This window comes from Bactrocera tryoni, chromosome 1 (genome assembly GCF_016617805.1).
Source record: "Bactrocera tryoni isolate S06 chromosome 1, CSIRO_BtryS06_freeze2, whole genome shotgun sequence".
In the NCBI taxonomy this organism is placed as follows: domain Eukaryota; kingdom Metazoa; phylum Arthropoda; class Insecta; order Diptera; family Tephritidae; genus Bactrocera; species Bactrocera tryoni.
In genome coordinates this window covers 65,755,755-65,768,497 of record NC_052499.1, presented here as the reverse complement: position 1 = coordinate 65,768,497, position 12,743 = coordinate 65,755,755, and the positions used below count along the sequence as shown (strand labels likewise).

Sequence of the window (12,743 nt, the reverse complement as noted above, 5' to 3'; positions counted from 1 at the left end):
TGGTATGAGCGAACTGTACGGGAGCCGGTGTGAAAATTGGACGACAAGTGTGGCAACGCTCACTTTTTGGTTAAATCCCATATCTCGAGATTTCGACAAAATTTGGTACGTTGTATTTTTTTCATATTTCTATGTCACGTTGTGAAAATGGACGAAATCGGACAACAACCACGCCTACTTCCCATATATCACAACTTTAAATTCCATTTCATTCGGAAGCAATTAATATTACGGGCACGAATAAAAATAAAAATTGGCACGAATAATGTGTTTAGTACGTGCCACTAATTGTTTAAATCCAATAAAAACTGTTCAAGTCCATAGGAACCGAATATTTAGACCCTGCTACCTATAGTTGACTTTTGATCGAAAATATCGGTCAATATGCGTTCCAAAGTAAACAGGACTTTTTAGCAGAGTGCACCCACCAGTGGTTTCAACGTTTTCAAAGTGGTTGTGAGGACATAAATGACGATCAAGATGTGGGCCAATCAAAATCCGTGGTCACCGGAAATTCCATCGAAACTGTGCGTGAATTGAAAAATCAGCCGAAATCATCATTGAAATTCATGGAAATGGAATTGATCATCTCCAAAACATCGATTTATCGCATTTTGACCGAACATTTGGGCTTACGAAAGGTGTGTGCATGATTTGTTCCGCACAAATAGACTGACGACCGAAAATTGCTCATAATCCAACATTCGACGGACATCATTAAAGAAGTCATAAGGGACATAAACTTCCTTTACAATATTGTGATTAGTGACGAAACGTGGTGTTTCCAATATGGTCCCGAAACGAAACGCCAGAGTGCTGAATGGAAGTCACCGGACGAGCCGAAACCCAAAAAATCTGAGGAGTCAAAAGTGAAGACAATGCTGATTTGTTTTTATGATTCCAAGGATATTGTCCACAAAGAATTTGTGCCACCTGGCCAAAACGTTAATGCGGTATGCTACCTTGAATTTTTGAAGCTCGGCCCAAATATCGCGAAGATGAAAGTTGGCGTTTGTTGCACGATAATGCGCCGTCTCATCGATCGACGCTTGTGACCGATAATTTGACCAAAAATCACATTTTAACCATTAACCACACCCCGTATTTACCTGATATGGCACCGTGCGACTTCTTCCTTTTCGGAAAAATGCATTTGTCCATGAAAGGAAAGCATTATACAGACGTAGAGGCCATTCAAAAGGCTTGCACCGACATACTGGCGAGCTTCCGGGTGACTTTGTACCGCATATATCGGCCAACATGTGAGTTATTCCAATAAAAGTAAGAGAGCGTGTTTTATTAATAACAGTGTATCTTTGTGCCTAAAATAGCTAAATTTGAGCAAAACTTGGTCTAGCCTCTATATAACTAATACAGGTATCAGGATTTTCGATCATCCGGCTGACTTTACTTTACATGATTGGTTTTATACCTTAAAGTATTTCCCTGGCTTTGATTCTTGCAAGTTGCAAGTGTATAAAATGTTCGGCAAACCCAAATTTACCAGTTTCTTACTTGATGTTTTTTGGAATTGTGAAATACATTTCTTAATTATATTCGAATTAAGTAGTTTATTTTATTAAATAATTAATTCATTTAAAATTTTATTAGTGTCATTTTTTATTTATTAAAACTTTATTCTATTTTTACAGTGTTGAGAATAAATGCATTACTACTAATTATATGTAAAATTATTTGCTCAGGCTTTAATCACGTAAACAATCGTCTTTTATGGATCTGAACATATATTATATAAATATACATATGTATGTACGTGTACACATTATAATTACATAGATTACTATACGAAAATTAGCATACAAAATCTAACATGTGTTTACTGATAAGTACTTAATAACATTTTCTTTCATTAACGCTATTTTGCACATAAATATTGCCGTTCTCAAGAAACTAAAATAGAAATACTTGTCTAAGCTAGAAATGAGTACTTCAAGAAACAAAACAAAAAATAAACATCACTGGTTTCGTCTATTTTTGAAAAAGTCACATTACTGATGAAAATATGTCTTCGTTAGTGTGCGCTTTTCGGAGATTTCTAAATCCGCCAAAAGCGGGCACGCACTATAGAGTATCAGGCGCACAGACTTGTCCACTTGGGCGCAATGCAGCAGATGCAGCACGCGTAGGCGTGGCAATGCTTTCGCTATACAAAACAATGTGCTACGACCCAAAGTCGGACAATAGGTAATGATTAGTTCCTCCAACAGTGGACACTGTGTCACCAAAGTCTGTATGCCACTGTCGGTATACATGCCATGCCCAAAACTTAAACTGCGCAGAAATGGGAACTTTAGTGTTGCTAAAAATTCGTCATTCGATAGTTGTTGGCATGATTTCAAATTGAGTTTCTCCAACCTTTGCAGGCGTTGAATCGGAAACGGATTAAGGGCGCTGCCTCTTAATGCATTAACATCGAAATCATTGTTGCCACTCAAATCTAGTTCGCGCAAACCCGTTAGATGTTTGAAAATGGCTGCCAACGAACGATTCGTCACCGCATTCTTACAATATTGCAGTACTAACACCTCCAAATTGACTAGATTACTTGCTATATTGCAGAGCTCATCCTCCTCGACTAGGCGGGTATAACTCAGTATGAGCTTTTTCAAGTGCCGACAGCAATTGCTTATTATACGCATGCCCGCTATGCTTTTCGGCAGATAGAAGTTGAAGAATGCGAGGTGCTCGAGTCTTTTGGAACACGATTCCAGTAGTTTGCAAATATTTGGATTTACTGGCCTCAAGCAATCCACCTCCAGATAACGCAAAGGCAATCCTTCCAAACACTTCAGTGTACCCTCAAAAATCTGCGTATTGCAGGCGTAAATTTTAATTTTCTCCAACTTCTTAAGTCGACAGAAGGTTGTCATCCATTTTTGTACCAGCAAATTTGGTTCGTTTATTGATTCGAAATAAACCACATGCAGACTCTTCAAAGTGTCCGCATGATCCTGTAGCACAGCCAGAAAGAGTTCCGCGTGCTCAGCATAGACACGTATGCTCAACTCCTCGAGCTTCACCGTAGTTTTCGCTCGCAAACAAGTGGCGAGTAGAGCTTCCGATGAGCTTTGACGCACCGAATCGTCCACAAAGTGTATGCTTTTTAAGCTGTTGAACGCATTCAATTCGAATGGCAAAGGCGTGGGAAATACATACAAATCCTCTAACGTTAATCGTTCCAATTCCGGAAAGCACTCATACAAGTCGTCAAGGCCATATAGGGTTTTGAGTTTTAAGCTACGCACGTGTCTACCAATTTTCCGCAATATAAATGATAATTCCTCACGCTGTTCGGCATCAATGCCCATGTAGACCATGTGGTTATATATCATGCCGCTTGCGAAAACGTTATTTTTATCTTGCAATTGACGCCAAATATCCTGTACATTATCTTCTTTGATTTTTAAACTGAATTTCTTTGCAAATCTCGTGTAGGCGACAGCCTCCATCCAAAGCCGGCAAACTAAGCGCGCTTGTGTCAGGTCGGTATATGGCAAATATGAGAAGATGTTTATCAGTATTTCATTGTGTAGTGGAGGTAGAGGTCTCTCACTGCACTGTGGTGTTTCTACAAAAAATTAAAATACAAAAATATTTCGCTTTGAACATTTCTTTTGAAATTAAAAATTTTCTACCATTATTGCTGTCCTCCGTCTCTTCTAAGCTATCGGTTGTTGTGTCTCGTTCAACCATGTTATTATCTATCATGTTTGGCTTGCGGTACTTTCTGAAATTGAATAATATATCGAAGAAATTAGTTTAACCAATATTATTGAATGTGTTGTTTTTCCGAAGAACCACTTATATACCTGTATGTATGTATGTATATATTAGAGAGAGTCGAAAAAATAATATTTTTTTCGTTGATACTCTGAAAAATAAGTCCTTAGATTCCTCTACGAAAGTGTCTCTGAGTATGAGCTCTTAATTGTAACGGAAAGATCCTCCGCCTTACAGTTTTCTATTTTTATTATTTTATTTTTTTCTTATTATCAGTCTCCGACAATTAGCCCGTATTGTGAAAGGAGGAGGCTTGGTTGAGGTCTAGTAAGTGTCTTCTAGTAAGTGTCTTGGAAATTAGGAGGAAGAAGCGAACTATACCCTCTGAAAGACCTTCCACCTTTTAGCATAACGTACAAATGCACCAATAAATATGATTGAAGGAAACAACAATTGGACTAATACTCCATGTGGTACCCACGCAAGTGGTAATCCATTCACAGTTTCGACTGTGGCAGGAGCATGGATGGGGAAAAGAGTTCGTCAAATATCCATTTTGATAGAAGATGGAAACCCTGTCCGTAAGACTATAAAACCCTCCGGGCCCGCTAGAAGTGCAAAGTGCGGATACTCCCAGAAAACAGAAAACCTCCGGAGCAGGAAAACAACTTGGAACTCCTGAGTTTACAAAATGATCATAAAGAGCGAAGTATCAAGCCTCTTGCAAGATACCGACTGAGCGGGACAGTAAAAAGAAAGTTACCAATAACGAGGCAGAAAGGAAAAAAAGGTCCTACGCATAGGTAACCCGTCCACTCAACTACGCCGTTATCGACACTGGTAGAACCGGTGAGCCTTGTGCATGTCGAAGAGGTCCCTAGACTCCTAAAAACTTACATCTTTATTAGGGAATAGGTTACGACAGCACCTCCAACAGAGAGTTTCCCTCATGTTGTTGCTGGAAGGGCGTGATGGCTAGGACGTCCCCCGGAATACACCCAGAAGCCATGTCATCAAATTCTTAGAAAGGGGGATGAGGATTTCCCCTCAACAAGTCGCGCGTCGGGACAGGTAATTGAAACTGACGCAGAAATGTTTGCTGGGTCAGGGCCGACTCTTTCTCTGGAGGACATACTCCTGGCTTGCTCAGCGTCCAATAACTGCTAATAACGCAGATTAACTGGTCTACAAACCAGGTCGACAGACTAACAAATGGTAAATTTGATATTGTCCTGATCCAGGAAATCAGCCGGGTTGCCGGACTAGGCGCAATCAACCTACAATAATTATACACCAGCAGTACCAGCAGCAGGGCCAGCCCAATGACATGCATACTATGCAAAAAACAATACAACTTTTTTCTATTAGCAGATATGTTAAATACATGAGATTACAAAGGTGAAAAAGTTCAATATTCCACTGCTTTTGGTGGCACTGTACTTGCCCTTTGACTCCTCATCTTCTCCTCCAATGTAAGAGCTGAGAAAGATCACGGAGTACGCCGAAAGAACAGGAACGCAACTCATTATTGAAACATATGCCAATTCCCATCATACAGCCTGAGGTAGCCCTAACGACTTACTAACCTTAACTATAGCGCGGTAGGCCTGGTATCGGATTCGCAAGTCTCTCTAGAACAGTCTTTCTCCTACCGTTAGTTCATCGATTTCGAAGTAAATAGCGGAGGCCTAATGCAACCGATGTACAAGAATAGATTCTAAACAAACTGGAACAAATATGAGACCAATCTGTGTCAGAATAGCATAACGCAATTCATGGTGTTTATTCTGTGGTCCAGTAGACAACGTAAAAAGTACGGTTCAACTAATGGTTGAAAACCAAAGGTGCAGGGCACTTGACATGGAAGATTCTGTAAAAAATATTATTATATACTCATTTTCCATTTTAAAGCTGTCAAAACCAAGGCAGGATGACGGTCTCATGTTCCCCCAAGAAATGAATATCAAAGCGTTTAATAGTTTCAAATCTTTTAATGCAGCCGGTACCGATGGTATATTCCCCGCTTTATTACAGAATGGTGCAGATCTACTGTCCCACCGCGTTGCTAGTATTTACAATGCTTGCATCCATTTAGGGTGCATGCCAAGTAGATGGCAGCAGGCCAAAGTTATCTTCATACCTCCTTACCAAAAATCTTAAAGACCGGTCAATCTAACATCCTTCTCACTAAAAAGTATGGAGAGGATTTGCGACGATCTTATCAAATGACAAATCCCACGAAATCGGCTGATTCCGCCCTATATGAGATAGTAGGGTCAATCGAAAATTCACCCTAGCAGCATTCATTGACGTGGAAGGTGCGCTCAACAACGCTAGCACGGTTTTACTGTTATCGGCTATTGCTTCTTTGGACATTTATCAGAACCTGTTGGCCTGGTTAAGTCATATGCTAAGCAATGGACAAGCCATATACGATGGGAAAGGTATAAAAATCACGCACCAGATCACTTGTTGCACCACACAGAGAGGCATCCTATCCTTATTGCTGCGGGTCACCTTGATCAACGAATTTTTACTTTTCCTTGACAGGAAGATCTTCAAGGTTGTCAACTACGCGGTGGTAATCCGCCCCACACTCACATATAGTGCAGCGGTGTGGTTGATGCCACTATCGAAAAAGTGCCATAATAAACCACTGGAACAAGTACCACAAGGGATTACGGGCGCAATAAAAACTACTTCAACAAAGGCTCTGAGGTTATCCTTGATATCCGGTCAATATGCATTGAAGTGAGGTTTGATGCATTGCTTACGCCCAGCCGGCGTGACTGGAGCCAAGCTAGGCGTTGATATGTGCGTGGCATCATACTCGATCTTGTTAATGAACTCCAAATCACTAGAACTCGGTCTTTCAGGCCAAAGTTGTGGGCATAACAGAGGGTGTCAAGTGGGCCTCTGCTCTACGCAGCAAGTTTATAAACATTCCAGTCGATAGCCAAGTGCCAATTTTTTTCCCAAGAATCTGCTCATTTACCGGAACCGCCGATGTCGGACCACTCTAGCATAGCTTGCCATACAAGCTGACCGTTCAAACTTTGCATGCCTTTTATTTATGAAGGCTATTTATCATAGCTTCTATACAATTGAAGTCAATGGTTTTTCTTGTTCTTTATGTTGTTAAGTTGTGCAAAAAAAAATATTTAAAAATCGTAACTCTTACACTAAACAAACGAGTATTTATTATTTTTTACGAAAGTGAATAACTGTATTTCGTGTAATTTCAAACACTATGGCCCAACTTGTTTAAGCTCGCACTACTTTTCATTTATTTACTTTCAATTGCAATCATATGTTTTTCATTTACTACGCTTAATCAACAATTTTTCTCTTCCATAGAACATGCGCGGCTGAGCAAGATAAAAGAAGAGAGCGCAAAGCTCTTAGTGCGCCGCTTGAACTGGCTCTACCAGGTGGCTGTTTGTAAGTGCTTTTCACACAAACAAATCCGCTTGTGTGCGTACACATGTATATGTTTGCATTGGGGGGTCCCGCTCATAGGGCTTTCAATGAGCGCCCAAAAATATGAGATATTTTCTGTCTTTGTATGTCAATCATATCGAAAATATCTAAGTATGTGTGTCAATGTGAAAGTTTGCGTTGTACGCAATTCTATTTACAAACATCTGACATAATTATATTGCCGACTGAGCACATTCGTGCAGATAAATAAATGTGTAAGCAGCAAGTCACCAATAAAACCAAGAAATAATCAACTCCGAATTACACATGTTCACAATCATTTACAGAAGTAAATATTTACCTTGGGCAAACAAATTCGCTGCTTATCACTACGCGTCGCGTTGCCAAGGTAAACGCAATAACCTTCAATAACAACAAAAAAAATTAAACAAATATTTCGAAATATCGCGTCGGTTTATTAATTCGAATTATATTTGATTTCTTCGAATGAATGTATACCCTTCTATTCACATAAATTTGTATTTCATCAATGGAAACTTTTCAAATTTTATTTCAATTTCCAAGAGCACTTAATATCTTTGTTATTGTTTTGCACTTTCATTGATTGTTTTCAATTTTCATCGCACTACGTTGAAATTGGTTCACACACCGACGGCGTCTGCAACCGAAGTAATACGCATGAAAACAAAAACACCACCAATTCGCATACTCGCACGCTCAAAAGCATCCACTTGTTCTCTTCAAAATTGTGTGGGCACTAGGTTGCGCTCTTTTCGTTGTAACGCACGAGCGTTTGTGTTTGGCACACAGCATAACTAGTTTTTCTCAACATTGCAACAGTGGACTGTTTTATTCTTCTTAGGAAACAAATATAATATTAGTTTTGGTATAATAAATTACGAATATATTTATGTATAAGTAATATTCTAATTTCGTCACAGAATATTGTAATTACATATATGTACATATATTTTTGTATATTGAAAGAGAGAAAAATATTCTTATTGAACCGTTAATAAAAAGAGTTTTTGGCCTTACTTACCCTTACTTAACTAGATTTATCATTACTATAACGAAATCTCCCGGTGATCAGCTGTAGTGCCTTTCAAAATAAATATTTTTACTTGTGTTAAGCCTTAAAATGCAGTTAAATGATATCATAATAGGTAAGTGCACACATTTTTGAACCGATTAATTTAAAATTCTCCGAAAAAAATGTTGGAAAATTCACTTTTTTCAGCCTTCTAAGCCCCTTATTAGAAGCATCCACTATTTTAACAACCCCACTATTTGTTGCTATTCAAAATTTAAGCATTCTCTAGTTAAAGATTTCTTCAGAAATAAAGACCATCATACTGCGTAGCACGTTTATTATGACTGATAAATTTGTCATAAAATATACATAACTGAGCTGTCGCTGGAAAATATGTTGTCACATATTATCTCTATTACAAATTTTGGAGGAGTATTGTACTTAAGTTCCAGTAGACATTACTTTTTCCATCCAAATCAATATGTATGGACATATGTATTACTATAAAAGAGCTTAAGAGTTTTAAGAATTTGAGAATCAATTAACTAAATTTTGTACATTTAATAAAACCGTTTAGTGTTACCATTTATTTGCCAAATTTTTATTATAATTATTATAATATTAAAAATTTAAATATTGTAGTTTTTTTTACTAACTGACGATGGAAACTTGTTGTAATGATCCGATTTAGATCAAATATGCATGGTTTTGTTCGATAACTTATTATTGAAGGTAATTCCGTAATGAAATCTCTTAGAAAAATTCGTCTCTATTGGAAAAAACAATCGATTATGACAAGCTTTTCTGAAGGCATATTTTCAACATTAAATTCACTTTATTTAATATATAAATTTTTTAATAAAATAATAATATTTCTCCTCTAATTATTTATTTATTTTATTTTTCTTTTTTGTGTTTTGAGAATATATAATATTCACTTTATTTTATTATAATTTACTGAATGTCAATAAAAAAACACCAACTATAAAAGCTTTATTTAGGCTATTTTTCAATGCAAAAATATACTTTCTGTCACACGGTATCCCAAGAATAAGGCAAAAGAGTTACTTTGGCAAATATGCAAGCTTTAGAAATATTTTTCTCTTAAACCGACACACTCTTCACGTTCAGCATAAAGCTTTCAGACAATCCAGTTCAGTTAATATTTTATGACAATGGTTGGCAACGCGTATAAATATAAAAATTACATTATTCATTGGCCGTTATATTATACTCACACTGGACGTATAACAATATTTGTGCGTTTTTTTTTTTTTTTAATTTAAACATTTATCTAGGAAGAACAAACATTTCCCATCTTTTCTGGAAATTTGTAAATTAGATCACAAAAAAACTGCACCGGCGTGGCTATAAAGAATTAATCAAGCAAATTTTTTAATACGCTATTCTGAAGAGAACTGTTTTCCAGTGCGGCCATTTGCATTGACCGATACAGTTGGTAGCCAGAAGGAGAAAGGTTTTGGCCGACGGGCGGATGAGGCAAAACTTCCAAGCAGCTGATTTCCAATTTTTTTTAGTTTTAACTGATCTTACAATATGAGACCGAGCGTTATGCTGATGAAAATTATTGCCTCGTGCATAGTCGCAACTTCCGGATGTTGAATTGTTTTTGGTAGCGTGATCCATTAATGGTTTCAGAATAGTTTTAAAAGCATATAATACAGCACTTCCTACTGATCCCACCAAATAAAGAGCATTCTCATCGCGTCACTGTTATTCAACTTTGATTTTGCCGTTATGGATCCATTTTCACTTCTCTTTGCAGCATTCAAGCAGTATTTCTGACAAGCAAAATAATATTTCAACGTTCCTTAGCTTCACTTCATATGTCACCCGATTTCCTTCCTTTACAGTCTATCCGGCTACTTTTAAATGTTTTGAATTGTCTGATTAAGTGACCTCCGAAAATTTTGCGAGCTCTTCTCATGTTTGGCAACAATCTTCATCGAGTAATGCCCTCAGTTCACCATAAATTTCCATCAAAATACAAAGACTTTCGGCAGAGGTTTTAACCATATTAAAATGATAAGAAGAACTCCCGCAAAAAAAATTTTAAGGCGTATTAGTGTGGGAAAAGAAGAAAGAATCACCCGGAGCCAAGTCTGGTGAATTTTATGAAATCTTGTCCGTTTATCAGAGATAATTTTAACAAAATATTACCAAAATAGTGTTCGTGTCCGGTCATTGGAACGTACTCATGGCCGTTTATAAGATTTACTTTTGTATGAAATAAATAATGAAAACGTTGTGTTCATGAAATTTGTCCAGTTAAGGGAGATGTCCGGTTATGAGAACTGCGCGCAAAGAGGATTTTCACTGTATTTAAAGCATGTTTTCCCAAAATTTATAAAATATTTTCAGTATATGAATATGAGTGATTAACTTAATTCATAATAATTTTAAACGCTGTAAAAATATTTGCAAAGTTAGCAAATTTGTACAAATTAAAAAAGACCAAACACTATAAAGCAAAATATAAATATACAATTAGTTTTCAAGTTAACATTTATTTTTGTAACTAATCGGAAACTTCTAAAACAAGCTAAATTTCTAAAAATACATTTCATATAATTACGAAACAAAGCTCCCAATTTTAGGTTAATTTCGCTAGTACTATGTGCCTTATTACGCAATTACGGGTGCCTTGAACTTGAACTGAATATTTACATACTTATGCCTATAATTATTTATTTTCGCTTATATATGTACGCACATATATTTTTTTTTGCATTGGCAATTCCTTAAGTTGAAGTCATCATCGCTGTCGTTAAGTATCCATTATTTCGCCAGGCAACCTTACAAATTTGCCACAAATTTCAGCGCTGCAGACTGGAAGCGGAAGTGTGCAGGGAAACCTTTGAATGCTCATAAAAAATTCATAAGCCGGAGGGAAGGCGTGATTTCTTAAATTATTCTGCGAAAAATTACTTAGATACGACAGTCACACTAACATGTAGGCACCATATATTATATATATATATGTATATGACCTTATGCATGGTAGGTATATAAAACTTAAATATTAATATGCGATTATATAGACTATGATGTGTGGAAACTGGTCATATTGCAGCTAATTCGCAGGTAGTCCTAGTTACATTTTCATTTCGACTAGGAGGAGCTTAAGCTAGACTTCGAGCTACGCAAATCACTCAATATATTTTCTTCTTATAACTTCTTGATTGATCACATAGCAAGTCTCCTTAAAAGTAAACAAATGCTTTCTTAAGATTTAATTTTTATATTGCATATTGTTGATATCAGCAGTAAGAACGGAATGTGTTGTAAACTTTAGCCCTCCTATTTTGTATACCTACATATGTATTTACAGCCACAACCGTCCGAACATTGCTGACATGTCTTTTAAAACCGCAATCAATGCAAATGTGATTTGAAAATTGATTGAGTGAAGGATTGAAGACGATTAATTGATTACCTCGAAATGGAAAGTGATTAAGTAATTGTTTTGAAGTCGTTGAACGGCAGTTCAATGTCAATAGAAAATTACTTTGACCTGTGAATTAGAATGAACATGAAACTGGAAGAAAACTACAACAAAATATGGTAAATTTCTTAAAAATCTTGGGGTATTTTCGCTAGTTGGCGCTGAAAGCGCGTAGTTCTAGTTTTATTCCTCGCATCGGGTCATGCTATACCTTTTGGGAAAGCTCATTTCACGCACCAGCACGTGTTTGATTGATTGTCGTTTCTTTTAAGTCGTTCGTGAGTTATCGTCGCAAACATGGAGCAAAATAAAGAGAAAATACGGCATATTTTACAGTACTACTACGATAAAGGCAAAAATGCCCGTCAAGCCGCCAATAAAATTTGTGCAGTTTATGGACCCGATACAGTTTCCATTTCCACCGCACAACGATGGTTTCAACCCTGTCGTCGAAAATTGCGATAAAATCGCTGAATTGGTCGAAAGAGACCGGCATAGTAGCAGCCGTAGCATCGGTCAAAAGCTGGGCATGAGTCATCAAAAATTCATTTCAATTTCAATAAAAAAATAAATAAATAAAAATACCGCAAGACTTTTTTGACAACCCATTATATATGTATATATGTATATATATTCAATTTGACGGTTCTGATTAATAATTTGAAACTATTATCAAAAATCTTATTATTTCAATTATTAGAATATCTAAGAAGGTGGTATCCAAAGTTCAAGTCCAACCGTTTTGAAGAAATTTTCTTCACTGACGTTGAAAGTTCTAGAAACCGAATACAGTAAGTTAAAAAATTCTTACAAATATGCGCACATCTACGAAACTATTTCCCGCATTCCTTCAATTTCGGAGAATATTCTCAAATAAGTGTAAAAAGTGGACGAACGTACAGACGGTGATCCAGAAAAAACACAAAAAATTCATATTTAATGAGGGAATTTCTATTATCATTCGAAAGAACATATTTTGGCATTTATTTCTTGTAGATTATCTCGGTCAAATGTTGGCCGCGGCTACTTCTCAAATGATTCAGCCGTTCAGTCCAATTTTCG

General features: G+C 36.8%; 1 protein-coding gene across 3 annotated transcripts; it reads right to left on the bottom strand.

The window, feature by feature from the left end:
• Window positions 1-1,618: 1,618 nt before the first annotated feature.
• Window positions 1,619-7,965, bottom strand: LOC120766217 (F-box/LRR-repeat protein 4). Of its 3 annotated transcripts, none has more exons than XM_040091588.1 (3): window positions 7,523-7,965; window positions 3,657-3,748; window positions 1,619-3,589 (listed from the first exon to the last, which is right to left on the bottom strand). In XM_040091588.1, the coding sequence occupies exons 2-3, from the start codon at window positions 3,727-3,729 to the stop codon at window positions 2,010-2,012; spliced, it is 1,653 nt and encodes a 550-aa protein (XP_039947522.1). In that variant the 5' UTR covers window positions 3,730-3,748; window positions 7,523-7,965; the 3' UTR covers window positions 1,619-2,009. The 3 variants fall into 3 exon arrangements, with proteins under 3 accessions (XP_039947522.1, XP_039947524.1, XP_039947523.1); XM_040091590.1 differs by lacking the exon at window positions 7,523-7,965 and adding an exon at window positions 6,923-7,012; XM_040091589.1 differs by lacking the exon at window positions 7,523-7,965 and adding an exon at window positions 3,831-3,983.
• Between the last annotated feature and the right edge of the window lie 4,778 nt (window positions 7,966-12,743).

Coding starts and splice junctions, on each gene's coding strand:
- LOC120766217 (XM_040091588.1), bottom strand. CDS start 3,729: ATGATAGATAATAACATGGTTGAACGAGACACAACAACCGATAGCTTA. Junction 3,590..3,656: donor GACGGAGGACAGCAATAATG/GTAGAAAATTTT, acceptor AATTTTTTGTAG/AAACACCACAGTGCAGTGAG.